The 14334-nt window shown below is 44.6% G+C and overlaps 1 protein-coding gene across 8 annotated transcripts in view; it reads left to right on the forward strand.

Moving 5' to 3' along the window:
* SH3TC2 (SH3 domain and tetratricopeptide repeats 2) overlaps window positions 1-13474 on the forward strand; it is a 57162-nt gene extending 43688 nt beyond the window's left edge. For 7 of the 8 annotated variants that reach the window (XM_044454311.1, XM_044454319.1, XM_044454312.1 and 4 more), the window contains 6 exons: window positions 5089-5239; window positions 6297-6419; window positions 7610-7760; window positions 9437-9633; window positions 10447-10997; window positions 11274-13474. In XM_044454311.1, the coding sequence (XP_044310246.1) occupies window positions 5089-5239; window positions 6297-6419; window positions 7610-7760; window positions 9437-9633; window positions 10447-10638 (814 nt within the window). In that variant the 3' untranslated portion in view covers window positions 10639-10997; window positions 11274-13474. Of the gene's footprint in view, window positions 1-5088; window positions 5240-6296; window positions 6420-7609; window positions 7761-9436; window positions 9634-10446; window positions 10998-11273 lie in introns of those variants that run through there. The other variant, XM_044454318.1, reaches the window with a different exon arrangement.
* The last annotated feature ends 860 nt before the right edge of the window (window positions 13475-14334 follow it).

The raw sequence follows: 14334 nt of genomic DNA on the forward strand, positions 1-14334 counted from the left end.
ATACGTGGTATCATTTTGTCCTTTTGCTTTATATTTTTGTAAGCCGCCCCGAGGCTTCGGCGAATGGGGCGGCATAAAAATGTTTTAATAAATAAATAAATAAATAAATATATCCAAAATGTCTAATGTGCGAGTCCACTGTCTGTTCACGCAAACTCTAACACAGAATGGCCTCATTTGTTAAGTTGTTTATCTGTTTGTTTTTACCAGCTGTATCCAGCCAGTGGCTCAAAGCATTCAACATTATCTACAAAGAATAACCAGAGTCCAAAGTAGCAACATGCATGCACAAAGCTGAACATAGCCTTGGAGATTTCATGTTTGTTTTGCCTAAATGGTTCCTACCCCTGAGAAGTCAAACTATTCCTTGATTTCAAAAATGTCTTGTCTCTTCAGGAAAAGGAACTGCTGCAGTGACAGCCCGGTTAGGAAATGCTAGCAGTCTCCACTTTCTGTGGGGCCAGCTGTTGGTAACATTTGAAGATGCAGATGGATGCTCTGAGCTTTTTGTAGGTAGTATGGGAGATAAGTATTCTCACAAGAAGAAAGGATCATGTGGCACATATGGGGTGCTTCAGTATATTTGGGGTTTTGATGGAAGTGGCAAATTAGATTCAGAGATGCCCTGGAATGTATTACTGTGTTATTTATTTTGCATTTCTGTATTGCTCAATAGCCCAAACTCTCTGGGGGCTTCCAGAAGATTCAAACCTTAAAAATACAGCTAAAACATAATGTAAAAACAGTCTACAAAACAGTTTAAGACTCTCAGCAGTAGCAATCCCAGTCTAAAAAGTCCTACAATGTGCTGTGGAATGCCTGGGTGTAGAGAAGAGTCTTAACCTGGCACTGAGAGGATGACAGTGTTGACTCTGGGTGGACCACACTGGGGAGTGCGTTCCACAGCCAGGGGGCCATTGCTGAGAAGGCCTTCTCCCTTGTTGCCACCCTCTGAATCTTTCTTGGAGGAAGGTCTCAGATGCCAATCGTAATGTATGGATAGGCTCAGAGGAAGAGGCACCCTGTTAGGGGTTTGGTTCATGTAAAAAGTGTGCTCATCCACTTGGTCCTTCCAAGTTGCCAGTCTCTGCCTGCAGCACTGGTTGTAGTTGCAGTGACCTGGATGGCAGTCTTCCTATGTGAGCTTAGAGGGAAGGAATGTAAGAAGCAGCACCTGTCACGTGAGCCCTGTTGTTCATGATTAACAGTAGTGCTTTCATCCCTGACTGAAAACAGCAGCGGGAATTAATTCATTTCCAACGTGGATCAGCCAGACAAACATATCACAGCAGGGTATTTCCTCTCTCTGAGTGAATGTGGCTATCCTTGCTGAACTCTTGTTCTAATGGGAGACTTTTGTCTTCATGAAAAATGAATTAAACGTGATGTGCCTGGAGCCTCTTAAAGGAAAGAGGAGAGTGATGGATGTATGAAATAAACAGATAAACACAGAATGGCTTCTGGTCAGTTTCTGAGTTCAGTTCAGAGTGTTGGTATTTACCTGTTTCTACATGGCTTAGTCTCCAAGAATGCCAGCTCCCCTTGCAATGTGCCTGTATGCCAATGCCATCTCCAAGACCTCTCCCCTGGGTGCCCCAGCACCTTTGACAGGGAGTGAATAGGGAGGGGCAATTTCACTTTGGCAGCCCTATCTGGGTACTGTCTCCCCAGGAAGGTTTAGAAACAGAGAAACAGAGTGGGTCAGAAGGGGCTTCCTGGGCCATCTAGTCTGACCCCCAGCTCCAGCCAGCTCCTCATGACATGTCTATCCTTATATGGTGCTTGGGTCATTATCTTTTTGCACAGACTTTTAAAATGGTTTCCTCTGGTGTTTGTGCTGTTTTTAGTTGATGTGTTTATTGTTTTCTGCTGAGGTTTCTCTTTCTTTTATTTGTTGTTTATTAGTGGTTGTGTATATGCCCTGGAAAGCGATGTTGAAATGCAATATAGAAATGTTGTGAATAAATACATACAAGGAAGCGAACCCATTGATATTTGGTGCAAGCAGCGAATTAGGCTCAGTGGTGCTCTGGTGTCTACCATTTATGCGATTCGGTTTTTTAACTAGGGCTAGCCCTTTAGCAAACTATTACTGCTCTGCCTTCAGCACAAGTTATGGTTGCGCAGGAATCTGGATGCTAACCTTACTGTGCAAAATCCATGTGAGCGCAGGTGGAGGAAAGAAGGAGCCCCTCCCCAGGGTGCAGTATTGCAGGTTGAATTGCATTTGGACTGAAGAAATTGGAGGGTGAATGGAAGGGACTGTGCTTATAAAATCACATTGTAACTTCTGGGTTTTCACCTGCCAGTTAATCCTCTCCTTCCCACTACTTTCCTGCACTTCTGTCTGTTTTATATAGAATTTATGTCCCCTGTGAAGGATCTGTGTCTCTTCTGTGTAGTGTCCATCACTTAGCACTAAATCAGGGTTTAATAGTAGCAGCAATAAAAACCAACACAGAAACAGTGTGCATCATGCCTCCTTGGGTCACGAGGTAAAACACACACAGTTAGGCAAAAACACTCAGTACGAGGCTTTCCCTGCATCTTAAGACTAACACAATGTGGTGTAGTGGTTAAGAGCATGGGACTGGGACTCAGACGATCTGGGTTCTAGTCCCCGCTCAGCCATGGAGCCAACTGGGTGGCTTTGGGCCAGTCACAGACTCTCAGCCCAGCCTACCTCACAGGGTTGTTGTTGTGGGGATAAGATGGAGGAGGAGATGTAAGCTGCCTTGAGCCCTTCGTAGGAAAAAGGCAGGATATCAATCAATCAATCAATCAATCAATCAAATAACTAACTAACTAACTAACTAACTAACTTGGCTCTTCTTTTTACCATGCTGGGAAAACAGTTAGTGGTGTAGATTTCCTTCCTCTTAGGACATGGTCACTCCTCCTTTCTCATGAGGTAAAAGAGTGCTGGCCACGTTTTTGGAAGCACTGAATTTTAAAGACGCCAGAGTTGGCTAATCCTGTGTCCTGGCAGATAGACGGTGAGATGCCGACGTAGCCTGGTAGCCTTCTGCAAATTGCGGGTGTCCTTTGGGTGTCATGCCATGGCTGCTAATCTCCCACTCGCCTGTAGCCTACCAGTTGGTCTCTTACCCTTTGCTCAGCTCTGGCAGGCTCCTCCTCTTACATCCAGTTATATCTTGAGTCCTGCTGCTGCTCGTGCCCCACTCGCTTGTCTCTTCTTTCAGCGAAAGCACTCATAAGTAGGAGCCCTGTAAGAAATGGAGTACCTGGCTGCTAGCACTTCTCCTTTATTGGCCTGCAGCTTCTCTTTGCTGCTACCCATTTAAAGGAAAGAGAAAGGGATGGACAGACTGGCAAGCACTGCGGCCCACGTATTACTGCCCTCCCCAATAGAGAGAGAGGAAGAGACAGTATGCTCACATGCTGTTGTATAGTCCCTTTGCAAAGAAACAGGTGTATGTACATGCTCCTGATTCTGGTTTCCCTGGGGAAAGAGAGATTTCTGGGTCTCCATAAAACATACTGTGTTTGTTTCAGGGAAAGAGGGATAGAGGGAAAGGTGACCCCATGGCAGTACTGCCTGCCTGAAGGATTAAGACTGGCTGTTGTGACCTCATACTTCCTGTTTAAAGGAGGGGCTGGCCGTTACGACCTCATACTGATGCTGACTTCTTGCAAAAGAGGCTGGCTATGGTGCCTTCAGTTGATGCAGGTGGCACAATGGTTTAAACTGCTGGGCTGGTTGATCGAAAGGTCGCCAGTTCGAGTCTGCACAACGGGGTGAGTTCCCGTTGCTCCGTCCCAGCTCCTGCCAACCTCGCAGTTCGAAAGCATCCAAATGCAAGTAGAGAAAAAGGTACCACTTTGGTGGGAAGGCAGCAGCACTTCGGTGTTTAGTCATGCCGGCCACATGACCCCAGACACTGTCTGTGGACAAACAATGGCTCCCTTGGCTAGGAAACGGAGATGAGCACTGCCCCCTAGAGTCAGGCATGACTGGACATAACGTCAAGGGGAAACCTTTCCCTTTATTGTGCCTTCATGCTGGTACTACTTTCATGTTCATCTTGTCTGCCAGAAGAAGAGAACTTGGGATGGCTGCCAGCAGTAGTGATTCTCTATGCCATGCCTGCTGCTTGCCAGTAGTTTATCTTATGAATGGGAATCACTGAAGAGGGAGCAGCCACTGGGATGAGACATTTCCAGAGGGACAGCCATGTTAGTCTGTTGCTGTAGAAACAGCAAAGGCTTATCCTGTACTACGTGTAGATGAGATGAGGAAGCATCATGGAGCCGGCTTGAGCAGGGTGGTAGTTATTCCCTTAAAACACAGCGGGAAACTTCAGTTGCATTTAAAATGAGAATTTGAAAAAATCAAAGGTAAAAGCAAGCTGCTATCTTCTGCACAAGCCTAGTGCACGCCCATGCTGTGGCCATGCCGCACCATGCGTTAAAGGCCATCCTTGTCTCAGACTGTTGTGCATTCCTCCCATGTGTGTGAACCATTTGGGAGCAGCTTATACATGTTCACGTGTCACGTATTACATGCCATTGCCTAGTCATGCATCAAACAGGTTCATTTCCTGGTTCCATTGCACACAGCATCCATTCATTCTGGCGTGGCATGGACTGGCCTTCAGTGTAACATGTAGGAGAGGCTTTTATGCCAGTTTGGCACTCCTGGGTAATGAAACCAGCAGTAGCCCTAATTCTCCTTGCATCAGATGCAGTAATATGCTTTGAACCATCATTGATTGTGAGGTAACGAGCCTTTTCCACTCACTTTATTGGAGCCAGTCGCTGCTACATATTAGCCTGGCCACCACATTTTGCACCAGCCGCAACCCATCTTCAAGCAAGGCTGGGGAAATTCCAGTCTGAAACCCTGGACAGCCATTGCAGTCCACCCCTCTTAACAATACTGGGCTAGAGGGGCCAATGGCCTGACTCTGCATCAGGCAGCTTCCTGTGTTCCTAAGCACAAGGGGCCCTCTTGCCATGAAGCACCCTCAGACTTGGCAGCCAAGGTTAGAAAAGGCTGCTGTGATTTGACTTCATGCATGATCTCCCAGTTTCTTTGTAATAATGGAGCTCCCATGAACCCCACAGATCTCTGAAACAGGCTTTAGACTGCACCAAGCAGAGCCTGAGGATCTTCATTGACCTGGAAGAAACAGTCAGAACATCACAGGCCTGGCTACAGGCTGGGCGGCTCTACTATCAAATGCAAGAGGATGAACTCGTGGACATGTATTTGCAGGTAGAATGAAACAGGACGGTCAGTCGTTTCCAGTGATTAGCACACTGCCTTGTGGAAGAACAGTGCAAAGATGAGTCTTCAGTCACAGATAAATAGAAAACGGCTGCTGGAAAAAAATCATTGTCTTGACTAATAGGGAAAATGATTTTTCACATGTGTCCTGGAGAGTGTCTAGCACACAGGAGATGCTTTTTCAGAGAAGGTGTTTAGTTGAAGAAGTAGTATCAGCAGTGGCAATATATTTCTCTCAGCTATTCTTGGCATGATGATAAAAAGTCTTAAAATGGTGTATTAAAACATCAGATTCCAAGACAGAAAAGCTCATTCACCAATACTGTGATTATTTTACATTAAGGAATTGCAGATCAGTGTACCTTGCTGGTCTACTTATCAGTGACTGGAGAATTTGGATTTATTGGTATCATGGTTTGGGGTGTAGGGGTGGGGGCGGGAAGCTGAGTGCTAGAAAACAAGGGGTTGAGTATTAGGGCAACATGTCAAATTACAGCAGAAAAAGAATGAGGTGCCATGAAGTGGAACATTACCCCACTGCTTGATGGAGCTGTGCTTTTGAATCTTAAATATGAGCTTTGCTTTTTCTTTCATAATCACAAGGGCTACCAACTACCATTGTAAATAAGGCTTCATGCTTTGTAATAGAAACCTAGACTCTGTGCTTTGAACTCCACTAGTAACGGTATAGATTCCTAAACTCAGTCATTGCAGAAGGATTTTAACATGCAACTTTGTTAACTGCCCAGAGAGCTTTTTGGCCATTGGGCAGCATAAAAATCAATCAATCATCAATCACATCTGAATAGATCTACCCAATAGAATTCATAAGTGATCAATTTTAAGCAACATCCAACATCCTGTTGGCATACGCTGTTGAGTAACATAAATGGGCAGGCAGTGGTGGATGCTGCCTATTGTGAGCAAGCATGAAAATTGCACACGTCCCTAAGGATGACGGCCAAACTTACCATAGCATAGCTTTTGATCATACCCAACACTAATTCTGTGTGACATTGCTGCAGCTCTCTTACCTCTTTTCCAGGCAGCCATACAGACTGCACTAAAACCTGAAGAGCTGCACCTGGCCATGGAACTGTATGAAGAGGCTGGTGATGTCTTCTTCAATGGGATCCGGAACAGACAAAGGGCAGTGGAATATTACAGGGTATGGGCAACTAAAATGGCATTAATCTCTGCATTCACCCAGAATTTCATATGAAGACTTCACATAAGTATTATTGATGTTTTAATGCCTAGTTTTGATGGGTTAACTGATGAGTTTTTCTCTGTTTTTTATCAGGTATTTTAATCTCTGATTTGGTAAACAAGTTAGAGGTACCTTTAGATATAGCAAGTGGTATATAAATTGATAAAATAATGAAAATAACTGATCAGAATAGATTGGAAGAGACCACACAGGAGTGGAGGAAGGAAAGTTATAGTACATGTAGGTGTGAAACTGATTATGAGCAAAATCCGTAAACATGTGCCCTGCACTCATGTGCCAAGAGAGTTGGCTGAGCTGAAGCATGCCAGAATCTGGATACCAAATGGCCAAGGGGACAGGGTAGCTTGTGAAGGCTAGGTGCCCCCCACCCCCACTCCATCACCGTGAAATTCAGGGCCCCTTACAAATATTTCTAGTGTTTGTCCCCAGCAGTCAGACTGCAAACAATTTGTGGCACCCCTACTTCTTCCATTTCTGAAGGTTTTAATTAGTCAAACTAGTCCTTTTCTGCCCACCAGTTCCTGGGCATTACAGTTCTTTGAGATGGTCCTGACATGGTTGGACCAGGGATGGTTGTTCCTGCGATTGCTGCCAGCTGATGCAGAAAAATCTAGGCATACTGCATGGTACTTAGAGTAGCAGAAGCCTTGGCTAAACTGACAAGAAGTTCCAGTAAAAAACAAACAGCAACAATGAAAAACAGTCTTTGGTTCTTCTAGAAGTTCAAGTGATGTGACAGAATAAGTAATCGAAGCTGTGCTTATGCCCATTATGAAGTAGCAGGAAGCCTGCAAGTTGTGAGGCTTGCTGGGTTCAGTGTGACGTGTGAGAAAATGATGATTTGGAGAAACCCAGCCATAGAAAGAAAATACAAATAAGCAGAGTAGGTGGAGAGCAGGGGAGGGAAGACAGAATGTAAGGGCGTATCTCTTTCGTCTTGGCTGTCCTTCCCTTCAAAGGGCTGTTTGACAGGTGGAATGGCCTGGTGGTTGCAGTGGGATGGTATGCTAAGAAATGATGAAGTGACATGAAAACATGAAATTGTCATGAACTGCCCCGAGAGCTTCAGCAACTGGCAGTATTGAAATGAAGTAAATAGATAAAATGTGGCTTCCTGTTTTTGTCAGGGAGGAGCGGTCCCTCTGGCTAGGAAGCTGAAGACAGTGCGGACTGAGCTGAGGATATTTAACAAGCTGACGGAGCTGCAGATTGGACTGCGGAACTATGAGAATGCGCTGGAATGTGCTACCATGGCCGTCAGGCTCAGTGTGGATGTAGGTAGGAAAGAGCTGAGGACTCGTGGCACAGTAAAGTCTAAACCTTATTGTGAAAGCATGGGATGGACATGGAAAGAGTCAGCAATTAGGAAGGCTGCTGCTCCTGAAAAACAAACATGGTTACAGAATCCAAAATAGGTTTTAAATGGTCAAATTGACCCACACTATTAGTGAGTGAGAGAGAGAGAGAGAGAGAGAGAGAGAGAGAGAGAGAGAGAGAGAGAGAGAGAGAGAGAGCGCGCGCGCGCGCAAGCACAAGAGGGCAGAAAATTTGCCCATATATCAAAGTAAGAGAATCTGTATACTTGCAAATTTGGAAGCTAAAGGAATACATCTGCACTTTTTGTCTGTTGAAGGAAGTAATTTTACTGTTCAGAGCTGGGGACACAATCACCATAGAAGAATGGATAAATATTGTTCGCCTTTCCCCAGATGAAGCTTTCTAATATCCTAACCAAGTAATGATTTGAACAGGATTGTACATGACATTCATTGTTAATGGAATATAACATGATTGGCTTTATGTTAATATTGTTGCAGCCAATAGAATCCCTAGTTGAAAGAAATGAATATGTGTTATCAGTGCTTTTTTTGTAAAAAAAAAAAAAGGTGCCGGAATTCACGTCTTGGGGGTCACACTTTTACACAATGGTCGCCGCCGGCTGAGTCAGCGCGTGACCACATGACCGATCCCAAACCGAGCAGCACCCTCACAATCAGCGCCGACAATCATCAGCGCCGACACACAAGCAGCCCGCAGGCACTATGTTAATGATTTCTGCCGCCGATCTGCTACGCCCAACAGGGTGATTCACAATCACTTGGAAAAATCCGTCAAAATAAGGTGCCAGAATGCTGTTGCTGTGTGTTCTGTGAGAAAAAAAGCCCTGCGTGTTATTACCCACTGGATTATACCATTTATCTTGTAGACATTTCGACCAGCCTTTTAACTTGGGCGAGCAATACCGCTGCTGGCCATGGTGCAGTATGTATTCCTTCTAGGGATGACCAGGTTCCATTGTATAAACCCCTTTAGATTGGCTGAATATTATGCATCTCCTCTGATTTTCAGTAGAAAATGCTCAAAATCAGGAAGTTGGCCTGGAAGTCGCACATCTGGTTTCCTCAGATGCAGTTTTGCAGTGTCTATTAAGGCCCAAGAGTAGAGCTGTTCCTCCTGTTCTTTGCTCTGTCTAAATAGTCGTCCTGTACACTGAAAAGCTGTATAGTGTCAAAAGAAGTGCAAAATGGTATAGACCATAATATCAGCAATCCTTTTTAATGGATGGAAAGCTTATCTGACATTGACACCAAGATGAATTTATTCCATCAGCTAGAATTGAAGCAGTTTTTGGGAAGGGGGATTGGAATTCCTTCAAGAACAGTTTGAACCTGTTCATTTAAAAAGACAGTCTTTCAATGCTAAGAAAATATATGGTGGGAAGAGCATTTTATGCACTGAATCTTGGTTCCAGAAATCAAAGTGAAGGTAGTAGCAGAAAGCACCTGGGGTATTGATGCTCTGGAACCATAAAACGAATAAATCTGAGGGGGGAGCAGAATTTAAAGCAAGGGGAATTGGGAAGCATCCTGCTTTCATCCAGCCCTCAGAGCAACTTGTCCTTTCACTTACTCATGACTTGTTGATAGGATGCAGTGGTGCTTTTCTTATTCCAGGAGATCAGTGGCAAGAAGTGGTAGCCTTTCACCGACTAGCAACAGTGTATTATTTTCTGCAAATGTATGAGATGGCAGAGGACTGCTATCTGAGGACACTCTCGCTGCGCTCACCATTGCTGCAAGGTGCTCAGGAAGCCTTGTATTATTCCAAGGTTTACTGCCGTTTGGGAGATCTGACTCTGAACAAATTAAAGGTAACAGACAGTAGTTTGTGACACATGCTATATTGCATCTCACTACAGATGTGAGAAGGTCAGATGCTAACTTGGCCTGGCCTTGCACTTCAGTGAGGCCTTTCGTTCACGCACTAAACTACCTAAACGCTCAGTCTTCAAATGCTGTGACTCGCCCCAGTAAGGTCTCATCATTCATGGTGGCTTTGCGTCCACTTTCTCAGAGGACCTTGCTCTTCTTCCTTTGAAGGGCTGTCTATTCCAATTCCAGTTGAAAGAGCCACTAGAATGGGTGTCCATAAGCATCTGAACAAACAGACACACTGGTCACTATGATGGCATATACTTGTAGAAAGTGCATTACATCTATACTAACACATGCAAAAATGTGCAAATGTGTGCTGTCTTGTGATTTTTCTCTCACTTGGTAGTGTATCACTTCTTTGGGCCATTCATAAGCAGTCCCTGTATTCAGTTAGACCAGCACCAGACTCCTCCTGCTTCATCTTTTCCAAACTCTAAGCCCTCTAACCATCTCTTCCCCAGATACTCTGGCTACCATGCCACTGTGGAGAACCAGTGTGGTACGGTGGCTAGTGTTGGACTGGAGACTCAAGAGATCTGGGTTCTAGTCTCCACTTGGCCCTGAAGTTCACTGGGGGCCTTTGTGCCCCTCACCTAGCCTAGCCCACCTCACAGGGTTCTTGTTGCAAGGATAAAATGGAGTGGAGGAAAACTATTCACTCTGCCTTGGGTTTCTCACATAAGCTAAAAAGGGAGGGATATACAGTAAGTGCAAAGAGCTGATAATCATCTCTTGTCTTGAATTCTCAGGATGAACAAGATGCAGCCAGCTACTTCCTCTTGGCCTTGGCTGCCACTACTGAGCTTCATGATCAGACTTGGCAGGACAAGATTCAGGCCAGGTTGGCTCAAGTAAACAGCACTTCCCAGACAGATAAAAGCCCCAAAGGCTGGACCAGCTATCGAGCCCGATGGCTGAGCGAACGAAGACAAGCTGTGTGATTCACCACCCTGTGGCTCAGAAGCAGCAAAGTGAATCCTCTTACCTCATTGTCGAAGTACTTCCAGGTGCTGCCTTGACCCAAAATGAAGGGAAGAAAGAGACTCCAGTGCTCAGTCTCCCACATTTTTTTAAATTTAATGATGGGAATATAATTTTATTTTAGCAGCAACAGCAATGCTTGTGGAAAAAAAGATCCATTCACACCTAAAGATCTCATTAATTAGATGCACCTAAACTGTGACAAAGTATAAATTTAAAAAACAAGGCAGGATGTAAGCAAGAATGCCCCTCCTGTAATGTGTGTTGGTTGGACTTGGAAGTATCTGGAGCCGATCTCTTAAAAGACGCACAGGAGGAGGTTGCACTTGTGCAACCTCCTCCAGTGCTCAGTCTCCCACATTTTTTTAAATTTAATGATGGGAATATAATTTTATTTTAGCAGCAACAGCAATGCTTGTGGAAAAAAAGATCCATTCACACCTAAAGATCTCATTAATTAGATGCACCTAAACTGTGACAAAGTATAAATTTAAAAAACAAGGCAGGATGTAAGCAAGAATGCCCCTCCTGTAATGTGTGTTGGTTGGACTTGGAAGTATCTGGAGCCGATCTCTTAAAAGACGCACAGGAGGAGGTTGCACTTGTATTCAGCATCAGTGACAAAATGGCAAGTGCACTTTCACATTCCCCGGGAGCTCCGCTGTGCAGAAGGTGCTTGAGAGTGAAAACATATCACTTGCAGGGAGTGCAACTCCTTGCATGTGCATGTTTACACGGTCAGTTATCTGCTCACATTCATTTCTTTTTTCAGTGTTTTTCCTCATGCAAATGAGCTGCATTAGGACCACAGAAGCACGCACAGCAAAAGGCAGAATGTAAGTCAGCAACAAGCATGCACTAAATATGGCTTTAAAGAGTGTCCACACTGTTCTTCAGAGTGCCTGGAGTTGCCAAGTGTCCAGTGGCCTCTGGGCTATAAGAAGAAAGCTCCTGTGTATGCAGATCATTTGAGGTATAGGCTGAATGCCATGGAGGCCGCAGCAGAAACAGAAGGGCAGCAAGTGTAATCAAGGAATTGGAAACTTAACTCATACAAGGAAAGATGGAAGGAACGGGGTATGTTTAGCCTTGTGAAGAGAACACTGAGGTGCAATATGCTAGCATCTTTCAAGTAACTTTAAGGGCCGTCAGGCAGAAGAGGGCTGCAACCTGATCTTTATCATCAGATGAGGAATTCAGATGCCAAATAATGGACTTGTGTTGCAGGAAGGCAGGTTTCACTGAATCTCAGGAAAAATGTCCTAAGGATCAGAGCAGTCAGGAAGTGGAGCCAACTGTTTAGAGAAGTGCTCATTTGTGTTACCAGATGCATCCACATAGAGTCAGGACAGTGGTCAGGAATACTTGGATTGGAACAAGGGCTGTTGGGCAAAGTGGGTCCTTCCAGCCCTGTGATTCTGCTCTGTGCTGCTCCATGATCTGCAGCCTGCGGTCCTCTTTCCTGCCCCCAAGGAGTAGCCGCGTTCCCTGCTCTTTCTCCCTGGATGCTCCTCCAGCCCCTTCCATTGAGGCTCAGGGAAGACCTCCCCCACTAATGCCGTGCTCGCAGCTCTGCCACATGTGTTTTTGGCTGGGCATGCAGCATTGTCCCGCTCAGCTTCTCTCATGCCAAGTGGTGCTTGTTTGTTTTCAAGCAGTTCTACACAGTCATCTGAACTAGAAATGTGGTTTCCTTCAGAAGCAAAATGAAAGCTGAGGTTCTCAGGATGCCTAATGTTGAGCCTACTTTTAAACTGACACTTTTAGAGTTAGAGGCTACTCTTTTGTAGCAATCCTGAAGCCACAGAAAATGCCTTCCATTCTGGACCTTCTGTGTTCTGAGTGACAAATCAAGGCTAGATGTCCTGGAGCCTCTGTTCATACATCCAGGATCTAGCCAGGCTTGGAAATAGGTTGATGAAGATGTTTGATGCAGTGTGGCTGGATTGCATTTCACAATTCTTTTTAAGCACTAAACACCTTCAGTAGGGAAATATATCTAGACTCTGTACAGGGGACAGGATGTGTCTGTGAATCTTGTTTCATGTTCTTAAAAGCATCCCATCTTTGTGCTTCTTCAGAAACATTCCAGGGGAGCTTTGCACATCTGTCCCATTAGGATATGCATGAACTGTGCCTACATTTGCAGTAAATGCCTCTTTTTGTGGAGTCATAATGAAGATGGTGCAAATGTAGAAAAACCCTGAATTGTATGCTCATTTCTCTGCTGGTGGGACCCCAGCAGAATCCTCATCTGCCTGTTTTGTGTCTGCTCGAGTAAGGGGCATATAATGAAGGAACTGGAGAAGTAGGAGTAGTGGATGTAATGAAACTTGCTGTCTTTATGAAGACGTCCTACTTGCCAATAAGGAATGTCATTATGGGACAGGATAACAGTTCTGAATTGCACCAGACACTGCAAGTGTTCTTCCAAGCAGTGCCTCTGAACAAAGGGCCAAGTCCCCAAATAGTTAAATGTGAGGGGCTGTTGATCCATTCTAGGGCAGCTGTTTTCAGGCAGAAGGCCCCAGGCTCAGTCCTTGGCATCTTCCTTGAAAGGGTTTCAAATAGGGGACTGCCTGAGACCTCGGAGAGCCACTGCCACCGGCTGGACTAGATGGACAAGTGGTGTTTTCTTTGTTCATACACAATGCTTAAGTGTTCTTTGTTCATACACAATGCTTAAGTGTCGTGTTGTGGCACTTCTTATCAGTTTGCAATGTATAAGTTCGCTATTTCCTTGTACAGTATCTCATCTCAGCACTAGAGGGCAATAAAGACAGTACTTCCAAGTAATGCCTATTTTCCAGTTCTCATTCCGCGCAAGAATCTGTTTTGAAATTTTGCAGGGTTTCTTAGCAGTCTAAATTCTTAAGCTGTGGAGCATTCCACACCCCACTTTGGTACATCATTCAGTATTATTCCAATCATTGTGCTTTTATACACAACAGCAGAATTCATTCTCCCACTCACCTATCAATTGTGTAGTGAAGCAATTAAAATGGCAAGGCCATGCTTCCAGCAACAAAAAAGTTGGTTTTATGTCCTAAGGGAAAGCTTTTGAAAATAATCTCGATGTACGCAACTTTCATTGAGTGACATTTCTGATTATTATAAGGAAAATCAGATAGGCAATGATACAGGCCAGGAATTTAACTTCCAGCTGGAAAATCATTATTTTACTAAATCTTGAGGAAAGACTCAGATGATTTAAAGTTCTGCATCCAAAACACACATATGCAATATTTCTGAAAACCTCGCACATGTATGTGTATCTTCTCTCTCAAATGTTGCATGTATTCATGCACAGATCTGCCCACTGCCTACCAGCTGCTACCTTTGAACAGCAGGCAAAACTGCTGCTGGGGATGAAGGCCTTTTGGTGTTCTAGGCTGGTTTCAGTTGCACCTGGAAGACTTGCATAATACCCTTAATAATTCTGTGTGCCTATTCCAAAGCTAGACGCACATATGGCATGCATGCATTTACTAGGTCTTCCTTTGAGGAGTTTATATGAACTAACTATGGCTGGGTATGCAATGCAGTGCCCGTGTACCCCAGGATACCCTCAGTCTCTATTTTAAAAATGTTTATAGTTTCGTACTTCTTGCTGGAATTGCGTTGAACCAAAGGGAAAGCTTCTAGCTGCCGCTATC

This window comes from Varanus komodoensis, unplaced genomic scaffold (genome assembly GCF_004798865.1).
Source record: "Varanus komodoensis strain SLA01 unplaced genomic scaffold, ASM479886v1 scaffold7_3, whole genome shotgun sequence".
Lineage (NCBI taxonomy): Eukaryota > Metazoa > Chordata > Lepidosauria > Squamata > Varanidae > Varanus > Varanus komodoensis.